We start from the raw sequence: 16,543 nt of genomic DNA on the forward strand, positions 1-16,543 counted from the left end.
TTGGGGGGGTCGGTTATTATTTTTTTGTTGCCTTTCTCTCTCTTTCCCCTCGCTCGCCGACCCGAGCTCCTCCGTGACGAAACTCCCCCCTGCGGCGACGAGTTCCCATCTTTGGGGAGAAAACGGGGAATAACGAGGCAGGTGCCTCCATCCCCTGCTTGTAAACCCGCTGTAAAGGGGCAGTGCTCGTCCAGAGGGGACCGTCACGGCGCCATTACCCCCTCCTCTGCCCCACAGCCCCCCCGGTGCCCCCCGCTTCTCCTCACAGACAGGGCAGGGTCGATGCCCGCCTCAGCTCCCGCTTTCCAGCCTTTGGCGGTGCAGCCGATCCGCCGGCGAGGAGCCCGTGCCGTCACTCGTTGCGGGGCAGAACGCGGGGAGGTGTGAGGTGACAAAAGGGCGGGAAGCGGCGCGAGGCGAGGGCAGGGGCGTCTCTGGTGCGCCAGCCATGAGGAGAACCAGGCTCCTGTGGTAAAAATGTCCCCAGAACGCCCTTTTCTTAGAATCACAGAATTGTTAAGGTTGGAAGAGACCTTCCAAGATCATCTGGTCCAACCATCCCCCTCAACCATCACTAAACCATGTCCCTAATCAGCTTTCCTTGAACACTCCCAGGGACGGTGACTCCATCACCTCCCTAGGCAACCCGTTCCAATGCCTGACCTTTCTTTCTGAGAAGAAATATCTTCTGATTTCCAACCTGAACCTCCCCTAGCGCAAGTTGAGGCCATTCCCTCTAGTCTTATCACTAGGTATACTAGATATACCTATACTAGTATACCTATACCCATACTAGATATACCTATATCTATGCTTTTCGTACCCAGTGACTGACAGTACTCCTGTAAAAGCTTCCAGGGCAGGCTTGGCTGTAGTTAAGTGCTTTTTGTGCAGGCGAAAGGTGGACGGATGGGGTTTGAAGCCTGGGGGTGGCTGAATGGCATCGTTGTGGCCACCACTGAGGTTTGTGCTGTGCCTGCACAAGGCATGAAAAGATGTAGAGATGAAGCAGGGCAGGGTGGCCGTGCTTTGCTTCGTCAGGGACAAGAAGCCACAGGGGTGCACACAGTAGTGAGGGCACAGCGGGAAGGGTGGCACCTTGGTCACCATCCCTCAGCCACCATGTCCTTGGCATGGCTAAAAATTGTGTAAGGAAAACGGTGGCTGTGGGCATTTGAGTATCACAGCTCTGATCCAGTGGGACAGCGACGTCTTTCTGGTCATCGTCTCACACTTCTGCCCCTCATAGTGATGCCACCACATCGCACTTGCCTTTCGGTGGGTGAGAAGCACGTTGCCTGCTGGCATCGTGTAGGCAAGGAGATGCTGAATGTGTTTTTTTGCTGGGTGAGCCTTGGCATCTTTGATGAACGCAGTAATGTACAGCACTTCCACTGCGGCAGGTGTGGTCCCATAGTGCTTTTGCCTTTCCACATCATCCCATGAGCTCCGCAAAACAAGTGGGATTCTCTTTGTTGTAGTTTTAGGGCCTTGTGGCCCACGAGGGACGTGGACGCGGTGAAAACGGAAGAGCAAAACGTTGTGTGCAAAGCAGGGGCTTGGCCAGAAGGTGTCAGCATGACTGGGAGGATGGCCCGGGTTCCAGCTGGCCTCCATCCTGCTGCAGGTCCAGGCGGGGACCTGAGTTTTCAGTGTGTCGCAGGCAGCACCAGCATCACTCGCAATGAAATGAGCTCTGCTGGGCGTCGTGGCTGGGGACAGATCCCCGGTCCCCCGATCCCTCTTGCTGCCGGATCCCTCTTGACTTGATGGAGACTGCGCCACGAGCTGGACTTCGGAACAGGGCCGGGCTTGGTCAAGGAGAAGGCGCGTGGAGCCCGGTGCCCTCTTGTGACGTTCTGCCAAGTCCAAAGGGCTCGCCCCGGTCCTGGCGTACGCCAGCATTGCATTGCTTGCATTGCATGGGGCAAACCCGCTGCTCGCTGCCCTCCCGTGCGCCGCTCGGTGGGGTTGGGGTCAGCTCCCACCTCAGCATCTTCATCCCTCAAGGGCGGGGTCACCCTCCGCTGTGGCTTTTCTGGTGGTTGGAAAAGGGGTGTTTTGGGGACCTTTTGGTCTCTCTTCCACGTTGGGGCACTGGCATCATCACACCATCCTGGGTGTGCGTGTGTGAGTTCATTCCGGTGTAGTGCTCTCCGCTGGGAAACCGTTCTCTGGAGGAACGTGCTGGAGCGTGAGGCCACCACCTGGACTCGGCTCTACCCTCGCAATTTTCCCCCGGCAACTGGTGACATGACAGCCCTTGGGGTGGGGGGGTGGGGGGGAAACCGCCTTTTGGAAAGTCCCTGGCACACTTTGCACCCATTTCCCCCTTCCCGTGACTCCCCTCAGCTCTCGAGAAAGCAGAAGGCACCCCTGGTGTGGGGCTGGGGGTGGAGGGGGGGGGTGGCCCCCACCAGGACCACCCTGGGAGGGGGGAACTGGAGCTGTCTGAGCACGGAGCCTTACAAAAGGGACCCCCCCCCATCTACTGGCCTTGACACCCCAGCGATCCCTCCCTGGCCTCAAGCCCCTGATGCTGCGAGGCTTGGCGTCCTCGGGGTGGGGGGGGGGGGGGCCGGGACCACAAGACACAGAGCTCCCCGGCGGCTCTGTCTGTCCGTGGGTCCTGATGGGTGCCCCCCACCCCCCCCACCCCGCCAGACAGGGGATTTCCACCGAAGCCAGTGTCCCCCCCCGCCATGGGGCACGCCAGCATTTCGGGGAAACGGCCCTGCCTGCTTCCCTTGCCCGCCAGTAACCCCAGTCCAGCCAGTCAGCGGGCGGTACTGGGCTGCGTCACCAGTCTCCGGCAGACTCCGGGCAGCCGAAGTCCCGATGGGAGCAGTGCTGGGTCAGGACGCCTACGTTCTTCTGGGGGCACTGGGGGCTCAGCACGGAGCCCCCCCCGCACTACCTCCAGCCCTACACACGTCCGTGCCCACCGGCGGCTCGGCTTTTAGGATTCGCCCCCGTGGGGCTCTGGGTCCTGTCTGGTCCCGAGCCTGCAGTGCTGCCTGTAACCCACACGGGACGGGCTCTGGTTTCCAAACCCTGCCTCCATCCCTGCTGGCATTTTGTCAGTGACTGCTCCTGAGTGGCTGCTGTGCACCTGGCTGTGGCCGCTACTTATTTTATTCTCCTAGAAATACTCATTTCCAGGTGGTTTTTATTCAGGCTCCACGCTGCTCTGCCCCACGGCCCTACCCCTTCCAGCGCTGCCTACCCGGGGGGCTCGGAGCGCTGCCGCCCGCACCCCCCGCATGACCCCAGCGTGCTGCCCGCGTGCGAGGCGGGGGGGTTTCACATCCTCCCCACCGCACGCCATCCGCTTTCTGTTCCCACCGCACCTTCCCCTTCTGCTCCCAGTGGGGAAGGAAGCAGCCTTGAGCCGCTGCTGCCGTGCGGCCTTGTCCGCGGCGCCGCTCCCGAGAGGGATTTGCTCCTTGTCTGCTCCTCAGGGCCTCCCCTACAGCCCCCGGGGCGGTTCCGCCGGTCCTTTCCCCCATCTCGATCCCTGAGCGCTGGTGTCACCAGTTACCAGGCAGAGCGGCTGCTGGGAGAACTGATCTGGCTGAGGGCAAGGTCCAGCTTTGCTCCCCTCGTGCCCGTGGGCCAAACACGGGTGTTGCAGAGCCACCCCCATGCCCCCCGTGCCCCCCGGGACCTCCCTGACAGACCAAGGAGGGAGCCCCATACACAGGGTCTGGGTGCCAGCTGGTGTCTGTGACCCCCTGGGAGCTATCAGTGGGGTCTTCCCCCTTGAAGCCCACCCTAGAGGTGCCAAGATCCCACCACCGGCAGCCAGGAGAACCCAGGAGCCTTGAGGTCACCCTACCCCTTCCCTCTGCTCAAGAGTTGCAGCCCCGGAGCCCTGCCCCGCACCCAAGACCCCCCCACCCCCCACCCCATAGATCTCCCCCCGACAGATGACCAGGGAGCTCGTGGGGCTGCAGTGCAGAGCATGGATGCGCGGTGAGGGTCGCACAGCAGGATCAACCCCAACCCACTTTATTGTGGTGTCAAAACAGCAGAGCGGGAGTGGCAGGCACGGGACTGGGCGCCAAGGGGGAGTTGTGGGGACAGGACACCCCTCCGCTCACCCCAGAGGCTGCGGGAGAGACCCCCACATCCCTGCTAGGAGGAGACGTGGTGCGTGCTGGATGCTGGGACCAGCGCAGGTGGTGCAGCGTCGTCCCCTGACAGCGGGCAACTCGGAGCGGCCCCGGGGGCTACCTCTGCTCACCCCATCCCATTGTGGGGCCCAGTCCCATCACCCCCCCGGGTCTGGCTCCGGAGCAGCCTGCGGTGTGTCCTTGTGCGGCACGTGAGGGAGAAGGTAGTGCTGGGGAGGTGCGGCACCGATGTGGGGCACGGGAGCGAGCAGCTCTGGGCGGGCTGAAGCAAGGGGCGGCTGAGGGGGCACAGGGTCCGGCTGGGGGGAGGCAGGGAGGCCTGGCCTCTGCCCCCTCACAAGAGGCCCCGCTGGTTGCGGGCGCTGTTCATCTTCATGGCCTTGATGATGAGGATGGTGCCCACGACGATGCCGACGATGCCCACGGCCAGGCCCAGGGCGCACACCAGGGTCTCGGTGCTCTCGGAGGCGGGCAGGGGCACCTGGGGCTCTGCAAAGGGACGGGGGGTTAGGATGGGGCACCGAGCCCCCCCCCACCGGCGAGGGCAGGGCCCCATCCTCACCCCAGTGCGTCAGCAGCGCGTTGGGCAGCCCCCAGTGCTCCACGCGGCAGTCGTAGTAGTCGCCCCGCGTGGGGATGAAGGGCAGGTAGGAGAACTTGTAGAAGCCGTTGTCCTCCTGGCGGTAGAAAACGGTCTCGGAGACGCCTTCCACCACCTCCTGCCCGTTCTTCAGCCACGTGATGGTGATGATGGACGGCCAGAACTTGTGCACGTAGCAGATGAGGATGTTGGGGTCCCCCAGCTCCACGGGGTCCTCGGAGAACACCGTCACCTCGGGCGGCGCTGGAGGAGATGGAGAAGGGCTTAGTGCAGTCCGGGGTCAGCCAAGCTTCACTGCCCCCAGGTGGTGCCAGGGCTTCCGGCCCCACAGAGGGCCCTTTGTGCCCCACTGCCACCCAGGGGGACCCCGCACACAGCTCGGGGCACAGCCTGGGCACGCAGGGAGCTGGGCACTCTGCCCCCTGCTGCTGCCCACAGGTTGGGGGGCAGCTGGCCCCAGCAGGGGCCGCAGGGGTGCAGGGAGCGGCCGCGCCGTGGCTGGGTTGTTACCGATGGTTCCCTGCGAGCGGTTGGACCTCTGCATCATGATCTCCATGTTCTGCTTGCCCACGGCAATGTTCTGCAGAGCTCCCTGGGCCTCGAAGCTGGCAAACTTCGAGAAGAGGGGCAGGCGCCAGATGGTCTCTGACTTCTGCAGGTCCACGTGGAAGATCTCATCCCCGTCGAAATCGAACATGAACTGGCCGCCCTCCTCCTTCAGTGTCTCAGCCCGCTGGTAGAATGTAGTCTGGATCAGCACGTTCCCCACTGGGAAGGGACAGGTGTGAGTGGCAGCCCCCTCCCACTGCCGGGGGGCTCGCCAGAGCCCACCAAGAGCTCCCTGGGCTCTTCACCGCCTGGGGCTGGGGCCAGTGACAGGCTGCGGGGACCCGGCTCGGTCCCCAGGAGCGCTGCGGGCTGGGGCGGCGGTCCCGGCAGCCCTAGGACTTGGGCAGGAGGTGCCGTGGCCCCGGCCATCCTGCCCCACACGCGTCCCTTTGGCCCCCAGCCCCCCCCTCGGCAGCCCACCCTGCTTCCCTACAGCTGGGGGCCGCAGCTCCCCGCACCTAGCCCTTACAGGAGCGCCGACCCCCGCCCCCCCCCCCCCCCCCGTGGGTCCGGGACCCCCGCTCCCCAGCCGTGTCCCCCGCACGCACCTTTCACGGCCCCCGAGCCCTGCAGGGCCAGCACGGCCAGCAGCACCAGCGGGACGCCCCGTCCTGCGGCCATCACCTCTGCGGCACCGGGCAGTGGGAGCGAGCGAGGGGCGAGCGTCACTGGGGCTGGGGAGCCCAGTGCTGGGGCCCCGTGCCCGGGGGCTCCCCCAACTCCCGAGCCAATAGCAGGGTGCCCCGTGGTTGACTCAGCTGTTCCCAGGCAGAGCAGCAGCGCCGAGCACCCTACGCGACAGACAGACGGACGGGCACCGCGCAGGGTGCTGAGGGGGCGCGCCGTGGGGCTGGGGGCGTGCAGGGACCGGGGGGGGGCTGAGGGGAGGGGGGCAGCCAAGGGGGGAGCCCCGGTGTGAGCTGCGCCCGGGTGAGTGCTCCCTGGGGTCGCTCCTGGAACACGTCTGAGGCATGGGACAAGTGTCAGAGGGAGTCCTGCAGAGACAGGCTCTGCCTGGTGACGGGTGATGCTGCCCAGCCCCGCTGCTCACTGGTTCTTGCTGGGACGCCCAGTCACAGCACTGGGCAGAGTCCTGCCTTGCGTGGGGTCCCGGCACCCCTCAGCCTCCGCTGAGCAGCCATGGGGACCGGCCGCATCCTGGGAGCTGGGGCCGTGCTGGTGGCACTGGTGGTGCTGGGAGCCCGCCCGGCCGAGGGCGAGGAGACCAAGGGTGAGCTCAGCCCCACGCCGTGGGGCAGGATCCCACGCGTGGCTGCTGGAGGGGAGGTGGGATGGGGGCCCTGGACCTGGCAATGCGTGGGGAGCCCCCCCCTCGGCCCTAGCACCGCCACGCAGGGTGTGGGCATTCGCAGTGACTGCCTCAGCCACTGCCCTGCAAGGCCTGGCAGCAGAAGGCTCCACAGGGGGGCCCAGAGAGCTTGGGGGTGCTGCCCCGCCCCCCCCCCCCCCCCAGGGCTCTGTTGCATCCTGGTTCCCTTCTCTGTGCTTCTTCCCTGTGTTCCCCCCACTTCTTGTCCCCTCCTGCCCCCAGGACCCCCCCTGGGAGCCCCTCGGCCTCTTCCTGACCCCAGCACGTGGGGCTCCAGGGGATCGGGGTCACGGCGTCGGTGTCACCGCGGCTGGGAGGGGAGTGGGGATGGGGGGGGGGGCTCCAGGGTGGGGAGGGGGCTCCAGGGCGTCTGCTGGGGGCTGGGGGCTGGGGGCCTGGGGAGGTGGAGTGGGGCCTCCTAACCTGACCTGCCCGTACAGGGTTCTTCCACTTCTCAATGGTGGATGAGTGTCAGTACCTCAACGGCACCGAGCGGGTGAGGTTTCTGGATAGGTACATCCACAACCGGCAGCAGTTCGTGCACTTTGACAGCGACGTGGGGCAGTATGTGGCTGACACGGAGCTGGGCAAGCCTGATGCCGACTACTGGAACAGTCAGCCCGAACTACTGGAGCAGAGACGGGCTGAAGTAGACACGTTCTGCCGGCACAACTACTTTATGACCCCTTTCACCATTGAGAGGAAAGGTGCGTGCACATGAGCCTGGGGCTGGTGCGGCTGGGCCACCTCCGCACCCTGGCAGGCCGGGCACAGCCGGGGCCAGGGGGGGCTGGGCACAGCCCGGGGGGGCAGCCCGTGTGTGCCCTGTCCTGCCCAGGCCCAGGGGCAGCGGTACAGGTGACCGCTGGGCTCTCGCCGCCCGCGCCCAGCTCTCTCCCTCTCCCCGCAGTTGAGCCCAAGGTGAGGGTCTCTCCCATGCAGTCGAGCTCGCTGCCCCAGACCGACAGGCTGGCGTGCTACGTGACGGGCTTCTACCCCGCCGAGATCGAGGTGAAGTGGTTCAAGAACGGCCAGGAGGAGACGAAGCACGTGGTGTCCACGGACGTGATCCCCAACGGGGACTGGACCTACCAGGTGCTGGTGATGCTGGAAAGCACCCCGCAGCACGGGGACACCTACAAGTGCCAGGTGGAGCACGCCAGCCTGCAGAGCCCCATCACCCACGAATGGGGTAAGGCCCCGGCCCCCGGCTCCCGGGGGGTCCCGAGCCCCCACCCTGCTGCAGGCGGGGAGCGGGAGCACGGCCCCGGCCCTGAGCCCCCGCTCCTGTCCCCGCAGTGCTCCCGGCGGACGCCGCCAGGGGCAAGATGCTGACGGGCGTCGGGGGCTTCGTGCTGGGGCTCATCTTCCTGGCGCTGGGGCTCTTCCTCTACGTGCGCAGAAAGGTGAGCGGCCGGGGCGCTGGGGGTGGCGTGGGGCTGGGGGGGCCGCGGTTCCCCCCCGCGGTGACGCTGACCTGGTCTCGCTGTGTTGCAGGGCGCATCGCTCCCCCGGCTGCAGGTAACGTCCCCCACCCGCGGCCCCGCTGCACCCTCCCCGTGGGGGCTGCTTCCCCTTCCCCCCCTACCACCACCAGGGCTGCGCCCCGGGGCCGCAGGCAGTGCGTCCCTGGGGGGCCGTGGGGCAGAGGGCTGGGGTGCTGCCCACCACCCGCTGTTCACCCACTGCTCTCTCCCCACAGGGCTCCTGAAGCAGCTCCCGCTCCTGCGCCTCGGATCCTCCACCCCCAGCGCCGCCTCTGCCCCGCGCTCACCCAGCTCCTGCCCTCGGCGCCCGGTCCCACAGCCCCACAGCCCCACGCGACTCCTCGGGGTCCCCCCCTCCCTTGCTTCCATCCCAGCCTGGCTTGGCCGGGGCCACTGGGAGCCCCAAATAAAGTGTCCCAGTGCCCTGCGGCCCTGCTGCTGTGGGGACGGTGGGGCAGGGGCGGGCACCGCCATCCCTGCACACACAGCTCCAAAGCCTTGGGGGGGATGGGGCTGCTTGGGGGCCTGGGTCCCAGAGCCCGGGGGGCGCTGCCTGGGGGTGAAGGCAGCGTCCTGTGGGAGGGGGGCTGGTGGCAGAGCCTGTGTCCTGCTGCCTCTGGCTGCTGCACTGGTGCTGGGGATGGGCGTGGGGTGCAAGGGTCCTGGGCCCCTGGCAGTGCTGGAGGGTCTGGGAGCTGGGGCACACGTCCTGCCCCCACAGCGACCGCCGTTCCCACCCTGAGCCCCAACACGGCCCCACCAGAGCCCGCGGCTCCCCTGTCCCCAGGCTGGGACACCGCACAGCCCCCCTGGGTCCCCCCAGCGTCACCACGCAGTACCCCTGAGGTCACCCCACCATCCCACCCAGGTCCCACCGTGCTCCCCCCAGGCCTCCCGGTCCCCACAGCCCTGCAGCTTGGGGCCGAGCACACCACAAAGCGGTGACGTGGGGCTGCAGCGGCGCTGGGCTGTCCCCGAGCACCGTCGCTCTGCCGGGCAGCAGCAGCCCAGCGCCGGCAGGGGCAGATCCTGGTTGGGGGGTGCCGAGGAACAGTGTCAGGGGGCAGCGGGGCTGAGGATGGAGGGGACGAGGGGCATGGGGCCACCGGGGCACGCTGGGTGTTGGGGGATTGAGGGCTGGTAGGAGAACTTGTGGAGCCCATGACCCTTGCACAGCACCTGAGGAACCCCAGGTCCCGGCCACAGCGCTCGTCCTGCTGCCCCTCGCAGACGCAGCGCTCCAGCAGCGTCACCCGCTCGGTCCTGGCGAGGAAGTGACACTGCACCGGGAGGTGGAACTGGAGGAACCCTGCAAGGGCAGGCAGGGCAGGGGGTCCCGCTCCCCTTCCCCACGCCCCCAGCCAGGGCTGGGCAGGGCTCGCAGACACCCTATAGCCCCCTCCCCGTGCCCACTCCCCTGCCAGCCTCCCCCAGCCACGGTGACACCAACGCTGTGACCCTGACCCCCTGGAGGCACTGCTGGATCTGCCCCGTCCCTCTGCCTGCTGCCCCTGCTTGGCTGCACCTGTGCCCGATGGTGCCGCTGGGGACAAGTGGGGCAGTGCCCAAAGGGCCTGGGGGGTCGCAGCCAAGGGCAGCCACAGCACATGGAGCTCCCCTGGGCCTGGAGGAGGAGCCCCCCGAGACCGGGTGGGCTTGGGGAAATGGGTGGGCAGCTGAAGGTGCCCGTAGCAGGGCTCCGCTTGCGGCCACTTGGGCTGGCAGGAGAAGCAGAGGATGCCCTCTGCAGACAGAGGAGCAGCCTCACATGCTCGCAGGCCCTGCTTCTCACCGGGTGCTTCGCCCCCCCCCTGCAAGTCTGCTGGAGGGACAGCACGGCAGGACATCAGCGGTCCCGGCGGCTCCTGGGATGCTTCCTGAGAACTTGCTTCTCTCGCCGGGGAGGGGTCCCAGCCCCGCCAGCCCCACGCTCGCACGCACTCACCTCTGCTCCCCACGGCAAGAGGGGTCTGCGTCCTGCAGCTGTGCTGGCAGAACACGTCCATGGCTGCCTGGATCCTGTCCCCCATGTTGGGACCTTGCCTTTGGGGATTTGTGGGCCTCGATGGGATCCCCCCGAGCCTCCTCTGCTCCAGGCTGAGCAGGCCCAGCTCCCTCAGCCTCTCCTCCCAGGGGAGATGCCCCAGTCCCTGCAGGATCTTCGGGGCCCTTCCTTGGCTTTCCCCAGTGTGGCCAAGTCTCTTTTGGACTGGGGAGCCCAGCGCTGGGCCCAGTACCCCAGCTGCGGCCTCACCAGTGCCGAGCAGCGGGGAAGGATCACCTCCCTCGGCCTGCTGGCAATGCTTTGCCTACTGCAACCCAGCCCAGGGACAGGACTTTGCCTTTCTCCCGGTGGAACCTCAGGAGGTTCCCATCAGCCCATTTCTCCAGCGTGCCCGGGTCCCACTGGATGGCATCCCTTCCCTCCTACATGTCAACATACAGGACAACCAGGTGATCAGGTCCATTCAGCATGGGCTTATCAAAGGCAGGTCCTGCTTGACGAATCTGATCTCCTACGACAAGGCGATGTGCTCAGTTGATGAGGAAAAGGCTGTGGATGTGGTCTGCCTAGACTTCCCAAAGGCTCAGGACTGGGACCAGCTCTCTTCAATACCTTCATCAATGGTCTGGATGAGGGGAGCGGGTGCACCCCCAGTAAGTTTGCAGGTGACACCAATTTAGGAGTGCATATTGATCTGATTGAGAGGGTAGGAAGGCTCTGCAGGAGGATCTGGATAGGCTGGACCAACGATGGGCCGAGGCCAACTGCATGAAGTTCAATAAGGCTAAGTGCCGGGTCCTGCGTTTGGGGCACAACAGCCCCATGTAATGATACAGGCTGGGGGCAGAGTGGTAGGAAAGCTGCCCGTCAGAAAGCGTCCTGTGGGTATTGGTCGATATCCAGCTGAATATCAGCCAGCAGCGTGCTCAGGTGGCCAAGAAGACCACCAGCATCCTGGCTTGTATCAGAAATAGCGTGGCCAGCAGGACTAGGGAAGTGATTGTCCCTCTGTACTCGGCCCTGGGGAGGTCACACCTCAAGTACTGCGTTCAGCTCTGGGGCCCCCAGTATAAGACGGACATGGACCTATTAGAACGAGTCCAGAGGAAGGCCACAAAATGGTCAAGGGGCTGGAGCACCTCTCCTATGAAGACAGGCTGAGGGAGTTGGGGTTGGTCAGCCTGGGGAAGAGAAGGCTCTGGGGAGACCTTAAAGTGGTTTTTCAGTACCTAAAGGGGACCTACAGGAAAGCTGGGGAGGGGCTCATCATCAAGGAGTGTAGTGATAGGACTATGGGAAATGTTTTTAAACTAAAAGAGGGTAGGTTTAGATTAGATATGAGGAGGAAATTCTTTCCTCCGGGGGTGGTGAAGCACTGGAACGGGTTGCCCAGAGAAGCTGTGGATGCCCCATGCCTGGAAGTGTTCAAGGCCAGGTTGGATGGGGCTTTGGACAACCTAGTCTGGTGGGAGGTGTCCCTGCCCATGGCAGGGGGGTTGGAATTTTACGATCTTTAAGGTCCCTACCAACCCAAACCATTCTGTGATATGTTGTGCAAGACAGTATCAAATGCTTTGGACAAGTCTTGATAGATGAAGTCAGTTTCTTGTCCCTTATCCACCAATGCTGTCTCTCATAGAAGGTCACCAAGTCAGTCAGGAATATTTGCCCTTAGTGAAGCCACGCTGGCTATCACCAGTTGCCTCTATTCTCCACCAGCCTTGGCATAATTTCCAGGAGGATCTGCTCCATGATCTTGCTGGGCACAGAGGTGAGAATGACTGGCCTGCAGTCCCCCCCAGGTCCTCTTTTCCACCCTTTTTAAAAACGGGGTTTAGGTTTCCCCTTTTCCAATCACTGGGGACTTCACCAGTCTGCCATGGCTTTTCAGCTATGATGGGTAGTGGCTTAGCAACTACCCAATCATTCATTTCTTCAGCTCTTCATCCAACGAACCATAAGTCTTTTACTCCATCCATCCCATCCATCTATCTTCCATCCCTTCCTTCCTTCCATCCTTCCGTCCGTCCGTCCGTCCTTCCTTCCTTCCTTCCTTCCATCCATCCATCCATCCATCCATTCATCCACCCTTCCATCCATCCATCCATCCTTCCTTCCATCCACCCATCCATCCTTCCTTCCTTCCTTCCATCCATCCATCCATCCATATCCATCCATCCATCTACACTTCCTTCCTTCCATCCATCCACACTTCCATTCATCCATCTGTCTAGCCATTCATCCAATTAATCAGGCAGACATCAAGGACTTTCACAAGCAGCCAAGCAACCAGCCTGGCTGTCCAGCCACCATCTGGACATTGATGGAGCTCTTTTTCCCGTGGAGCTGGAGGATCCCAACATCCTCATGTGCTACGTGGACAAGTTCTGGCTGTCCATCATCACCATCACGTGGCTGAAGAATGGGCAGGAGGTGGTGGAAGGTGTCTCCAAGACCATTTTCTACCGCCAGGCGTACAACAGTTTCTACAAGTTCTCCTACCTCCCCTTCCTGCCCATGCAGGGTTCTTCCAGTTCCACCTCCAGCTGCTGCGGGGACTGGAGCATCTCCCCTGGGAGGAGAGGCTGAGGGAGCTGGGCCTGCTCAGCCTGGAGCAGAGGAGGCTCGGGGGGATCCCATCGAGGCCCACAAATCCCCGAAGGCAAGGTCCTAACATGGGGGACAGGATCCAGGCAGCCACGGATGTGTTCTGCCAGCACAGCTATGGGGTGCTGACCCCTCCTGCCACGGGGAGCAGAGGTGAGTGCGTGTGAGCGTGGGGCTGGCGGGGCTGGGACCCCTCCCTGGCGAGAGAAGCAAGTTCTCAGGTAGCAGCCGAGGAGCCGCCAGGACTCCTGATGCCCTGCTGTGCTGTCCCTCCAGCAGTCTTGCAGGGGGGTGAAGGGCCTGCGAGCGTGAGGCTGCTCCCCTGTCTGCAGAGGGCATCCTCTGCTTCTCCTGCCCGCTCGGGTGGCCAGGGACGGGGAGGGGGCTATAGGGTGTCTGCGAGCCCTGCCCAGCCCTGGCTGGGGGCATGGGGAGGGGGAGCGGAACCCCCTGCCCTGCCTGCCCTTGCAGGGTTCCTCCAGTTCCACCTCCCGGTGCAGTGTCACTTCCTTGCCAGGACCGAGCGGGTGACGCTGCTGGAGCGCTGCGTCTGCGAGGGGCAGCAGGACGAGCGCTGTGGCCGTGACCTGAGGCTCCTCAGGCAGCATGCGTGGGCCACAGGTTCCGCACGTTCTCCTACCAGCCCTCACTCCCCCAACACCCAGCGTGCCCTGGTGGCCCCATGCCCCTCGTCCCCTCCATCCTCAGCCCCGCTGCCCCCTGATGCTGTTCCGCGGCACCCCCCCCGAATGGGATCTGCCCCTGCCGGCACTGGGCTGCTGCTGCCCGGCAGAGCGACGGTGCTCGGGGACAGCCCAGCGCCGCTGCAGCCCCACGTCGCCGCTTTGTGGTGTGGTGTGGTGTGTTTCCTCAGGTGCTGTGCAAGGGTCATGGGCTCCACAAGTTCTCCTACCAGCCCTCAATCCCCCAACACCCAGCGTGCCCCGGTGGCCCCATGCCCCTCGTCCCCTCCATCCTCAGCCCCGCTGCCCCCTGACACTGTTCCTCGGCACCCCCCAACCAGGATCTGCCCCTGCCGGCGCTGGGCTGCTGCTGCCCGGCAGAGCGACGGTGCTCGGGGACAGCCCAGCGCCGCTGCAGCCCCACGTCACCGCTTTGTGGTGTGCTCGGCCCCAAGCTGCAGGGCTGTGGGGACCGGGAGGCCTGGGGGGAGCACGGTGGGACCTGGGTGGGATGGTGGGGTGACCTCAGGGGTACTGCGTGGTGACGCTGGGGGGACCCAGGGGGGCTGTGCGGTGTCCCAGCCTGGGGACAGGGGAGCCGCGGGCTCTGGTGGGGCCGTGTTGGGGCTCAGGGTGGGAACGGCGGTCGCTGTGGGGGCAGGACGTGTGCCCCAGCTCCCAGACCCTCCAGCACTGCCAGGGGCCCAGGACCCTTGCACCCCACGCCCATCCCCAGCACCAGTGCAGCAGCCAGAGGCAGCAGGACACAGGCTCTGCCACCAGCCCCCCTCCCACAGGACGCTGCCTTCACCCCCAGGCAGCGCCCCCCGGGCTCTGGGACCCAGGCCCCCAAGCAGCCCCATCCCCCCCAAGGCTTTGGAGCTGTGTGTGCAGGGATGGCGGTGCCCGCCCCTGCCCCACCGTCCCCACAGCAGCAGGGCCGCAGGGCACTGGGACACTTTATTTGGGGCTCCCAGTGGCCCCGGCCAAGCCAGGCTGGGATGGAAGCAAGGGAGGGGGGGACCCCGAGGAGTCGCGTGGGGCTGTGGGGCTGTGGGACCGGGCGCCGAGGGCAGGAGCTGGGTGAGCGCGGGGCAGAGGCGGCGCTGGGGGTGGAGGATCCGAGGCGCAGGAGCGGGAGCTGCTTCAGGAGCCCTGTGGGGAGAGAGCAGTGGGTGAACAGCGGGTGGTGGGCAGCACCCCAGCCCTCTGCCCCACGGCCCCCCAGGGACGCACTGCCTGCGGCCCCGGGGCGCAGCCCTGGTGGTGGTAGGGGGGGAAGGGGAAGCAGCCCCCACGGGGAGGGTGCAGCGGGGCCGCGGGTGGGGGACGTTACCTGCAGCCGGGGGAGCGATGCGCCCTGCAACACAGCGAGACCAGGTCAGCGTCACCGCGGGGGGGAACCGCGGCCCCCCCAGCCCCACGCCACCCCCAGCGCCCCGGCCGCTCACCTTTCTGCGCACGTAGAGGAAGAGCCCCAGCGCCAGGAAGATGAGCCCCAGCACGAAGCCCCCGACGCCCGTCAGCATCTTGCCCCTGGCGGCGTCCGCCGGGAGCACTGCGGGGACAGGAGCGGGGGCTCAGGGCCGGGGCCGTGCTCCCGCTCCCCGCCTGCAGCAGGGTGGGGGCTCGGGACCCCCCGGGAGCCGGGGGCCGGGGCCTTACCCCATTCGTGGGTGATGGGGCTCTGCAGGCTGGCGTGCTCCACCTGGCACTTGTAGGTGTCCCCGTGCTGCGGGGTGCTTTCCAGCATCACCAGCACCTGGTAGGTCCAGTCCCCGTTGGGGATCACGTCCGTGGACACCACGTGCTTCGTCTCCTCCTGGCCGTTCTTGAACCACTTCACCTCGATCTCGGCGGGGTAGAAGCCCGTCACGTAGCACGCCAGCCTGTCGGTCTGGGGCAGCGAGCTCGACTGCATGGGAGAGACCCTCACCTTGGGCTCAACTGCGGGGAGAGGGAGAGAGCTGGGCGCGGGCGGCGAGAGCCCAGCGGTCACCTGTACCGCTGCCCCTGGGCCCGGGCAGGACGGGGCACGCACGGGCTGCCCCCCCTGGGCTGTGCCCGGCCCCCAGAGCCAGGCTGTGCCTGGCCCAACAGGGTGCGGAGGTGGCCCAGCCGTACCAGCCCCAGGCTCGCGTGCACGCACCTCTCCTCTTCAGGATGAAAGGGTCCGACACCCCGTAGTTGTGCCGGCAGAACGTGTCTACTGCAGTCTTTGCATTCTCCAGTACTTCAGGCTGACTGTTCCAGTAGTCAGCTGTAGGCTTGCCCAGCTCCGTGTCAGCCACATACTGCCCCACGTCGCTGTCAAAGTGCACGTCCTGCTGCCGGTTGTAGATGTCCTTGTGCAGAAACCTCACCCGCTCGGTGCCGTTGAGGTACTGACACTCAGCCACCATCATCTCCTGGAAGAACCCTGTACGGGTGGATCAGAGCAGGGGCCCCGATCCACCTCCCCAGGTCCCCAGCCCCCAGCCTGGGCTGGGCAGGGCTCACAGATGACCTGGAGCCCCCCCCCCCATCCCCACTCCCCTCCCAGCCGCGGTGACACCGACGCCGTGACCCCGATCCCCTGGAGCCCCACGTGCTGGGGTCAGGAAGAGGCCGAGGGGCTCCCGGGGAGGGTCCTGGGGGCAGGAGGGGACAAGAGGTGGGGGGAACGCAGGGAAGAAGCACAGAGAAGGGAACCAGGACGCAACAGAGCCCTGGGCGGGGGGGGGGGCAGCACCCCCGGAGCTCTCTGGGCCCCCCCGGGTAGCCTTTTGCTGCCAGGCCTTGCAGGGCAGAGGCTGAGGCAGTCGCTGCGGATGCCCACACCCTGCGTGGTGGTGCCAGGGCCCCGGTGGCCCCCTCCCCCCCCCATCCCACCTCCCCTCCAGCAGCCACGCGTGGGATCCTGCCCCACGGCGTGGGGCTGAGCTCACCCTTGGTCTCCTCGCCCCCGGCCGGGTGGGCTCCCAGCACCACCAGTGCCACCAGCACGGCCCCAGCTCCCAGGATGCGGCCGGTCCCCATGGCTGCTCAGCGGAGGCTGAGGGATGCTGGGACCCCACTCAAGGCAGACTCCACCCAGTGCTGTGAC

The 16,543-nt window shown here is 65.6% G+C and overlaps 3 protein-coding genes across 3 annotated transcripts; 1 reads left to right on the forward strand and 2 right to left on the reverse strand.

Moving 5' to 3' along the window:
• Positions 1-3,951: 3,951 nt before the first annotated feature.
• Positions 3,952-6,055, reverse strand: LOC310888247 (HLA class II histocompatibility antigen, DR alpha chain-like). The gene is made up of 4 exons (XM_083814817.1): positions 5,895-6,055; positions 5,248-5,505; positions 4,699-4,980; positions 3,952-4,625 (listed from the first exon to the last, which is right to left on the reverse strand). The coding sequence occupies exons 1-4, from the start codon at positions 5,965-5,967 to the stop codon at positions 4,471-4,473; spliced, it is 768 nt and encodes a 255-aa protein (XP_083670943.1). The 5' UTR covers positions 5,968-6,055; the 3' UTR covers positions 3,952-4,470.
• A 365-nt stretch (positions 6,056-6,420) lies between these two features.
• Positions 6,421-8,592, forward strand: LOC310888246 (class II histocompatibility antigen, B-L beta chain-like). Its single transcript, XM_083814816.1, has 6 exons — positions 6,421-6,577; positions 7,117-7,383; positions 7,587-7,868; positions 7,976-8,082; positions 8,174-8,197; positions 8,379-8,592. The coding sequence occupies exons 1-6, from the start codon at positions 6,487-6,489 to the stop codon at positions 8,385-8,387; spliced, it is 780 nt and encodes a 259-aa protein (XP_083670942.1). The 5' UTR covers positions 6,421-6,486; the 3' UTR covers positions 8,388-8,592.
• A 5,807-nt stretch (positions 8,593-14,399) lies between these two features.
• Positions 14,400-16,543, reverse strand: LOC310888152 (class II histocompatibility antigen, B-L beta chain-like). The gene is made up of 6 exons (XM_083814572.1): positions 16,386-16,543; positions 15,608-15,877; positions 15,124-15,405; positions 14,910-15,016; positions 14,795-14,818; positions 14,400-14,613 (listed from the first exon to the last, which is right to left on the reverse strand). Exons 1-6 carry the CDS (start codon positions 16,474-16,476, stop codon positions 14,605-14,607), a joined length of 783 nt encoding a protein of 260 aa, XP_083670698.1. The 5' UTR covers positions 16,477-16,543; the 3' UTR covers positions 14,400-14,604.

This window comes from Anser anser (assembly GCF_964211835.1).
Source record: "Anser anser genome assembly, chromosome: 31".
Taxonomy (NCBI): Eukaryota; Metazoa; Chordata; class Aves; order Anseriformes; family Anatidae; genus Anser; species Anser anser.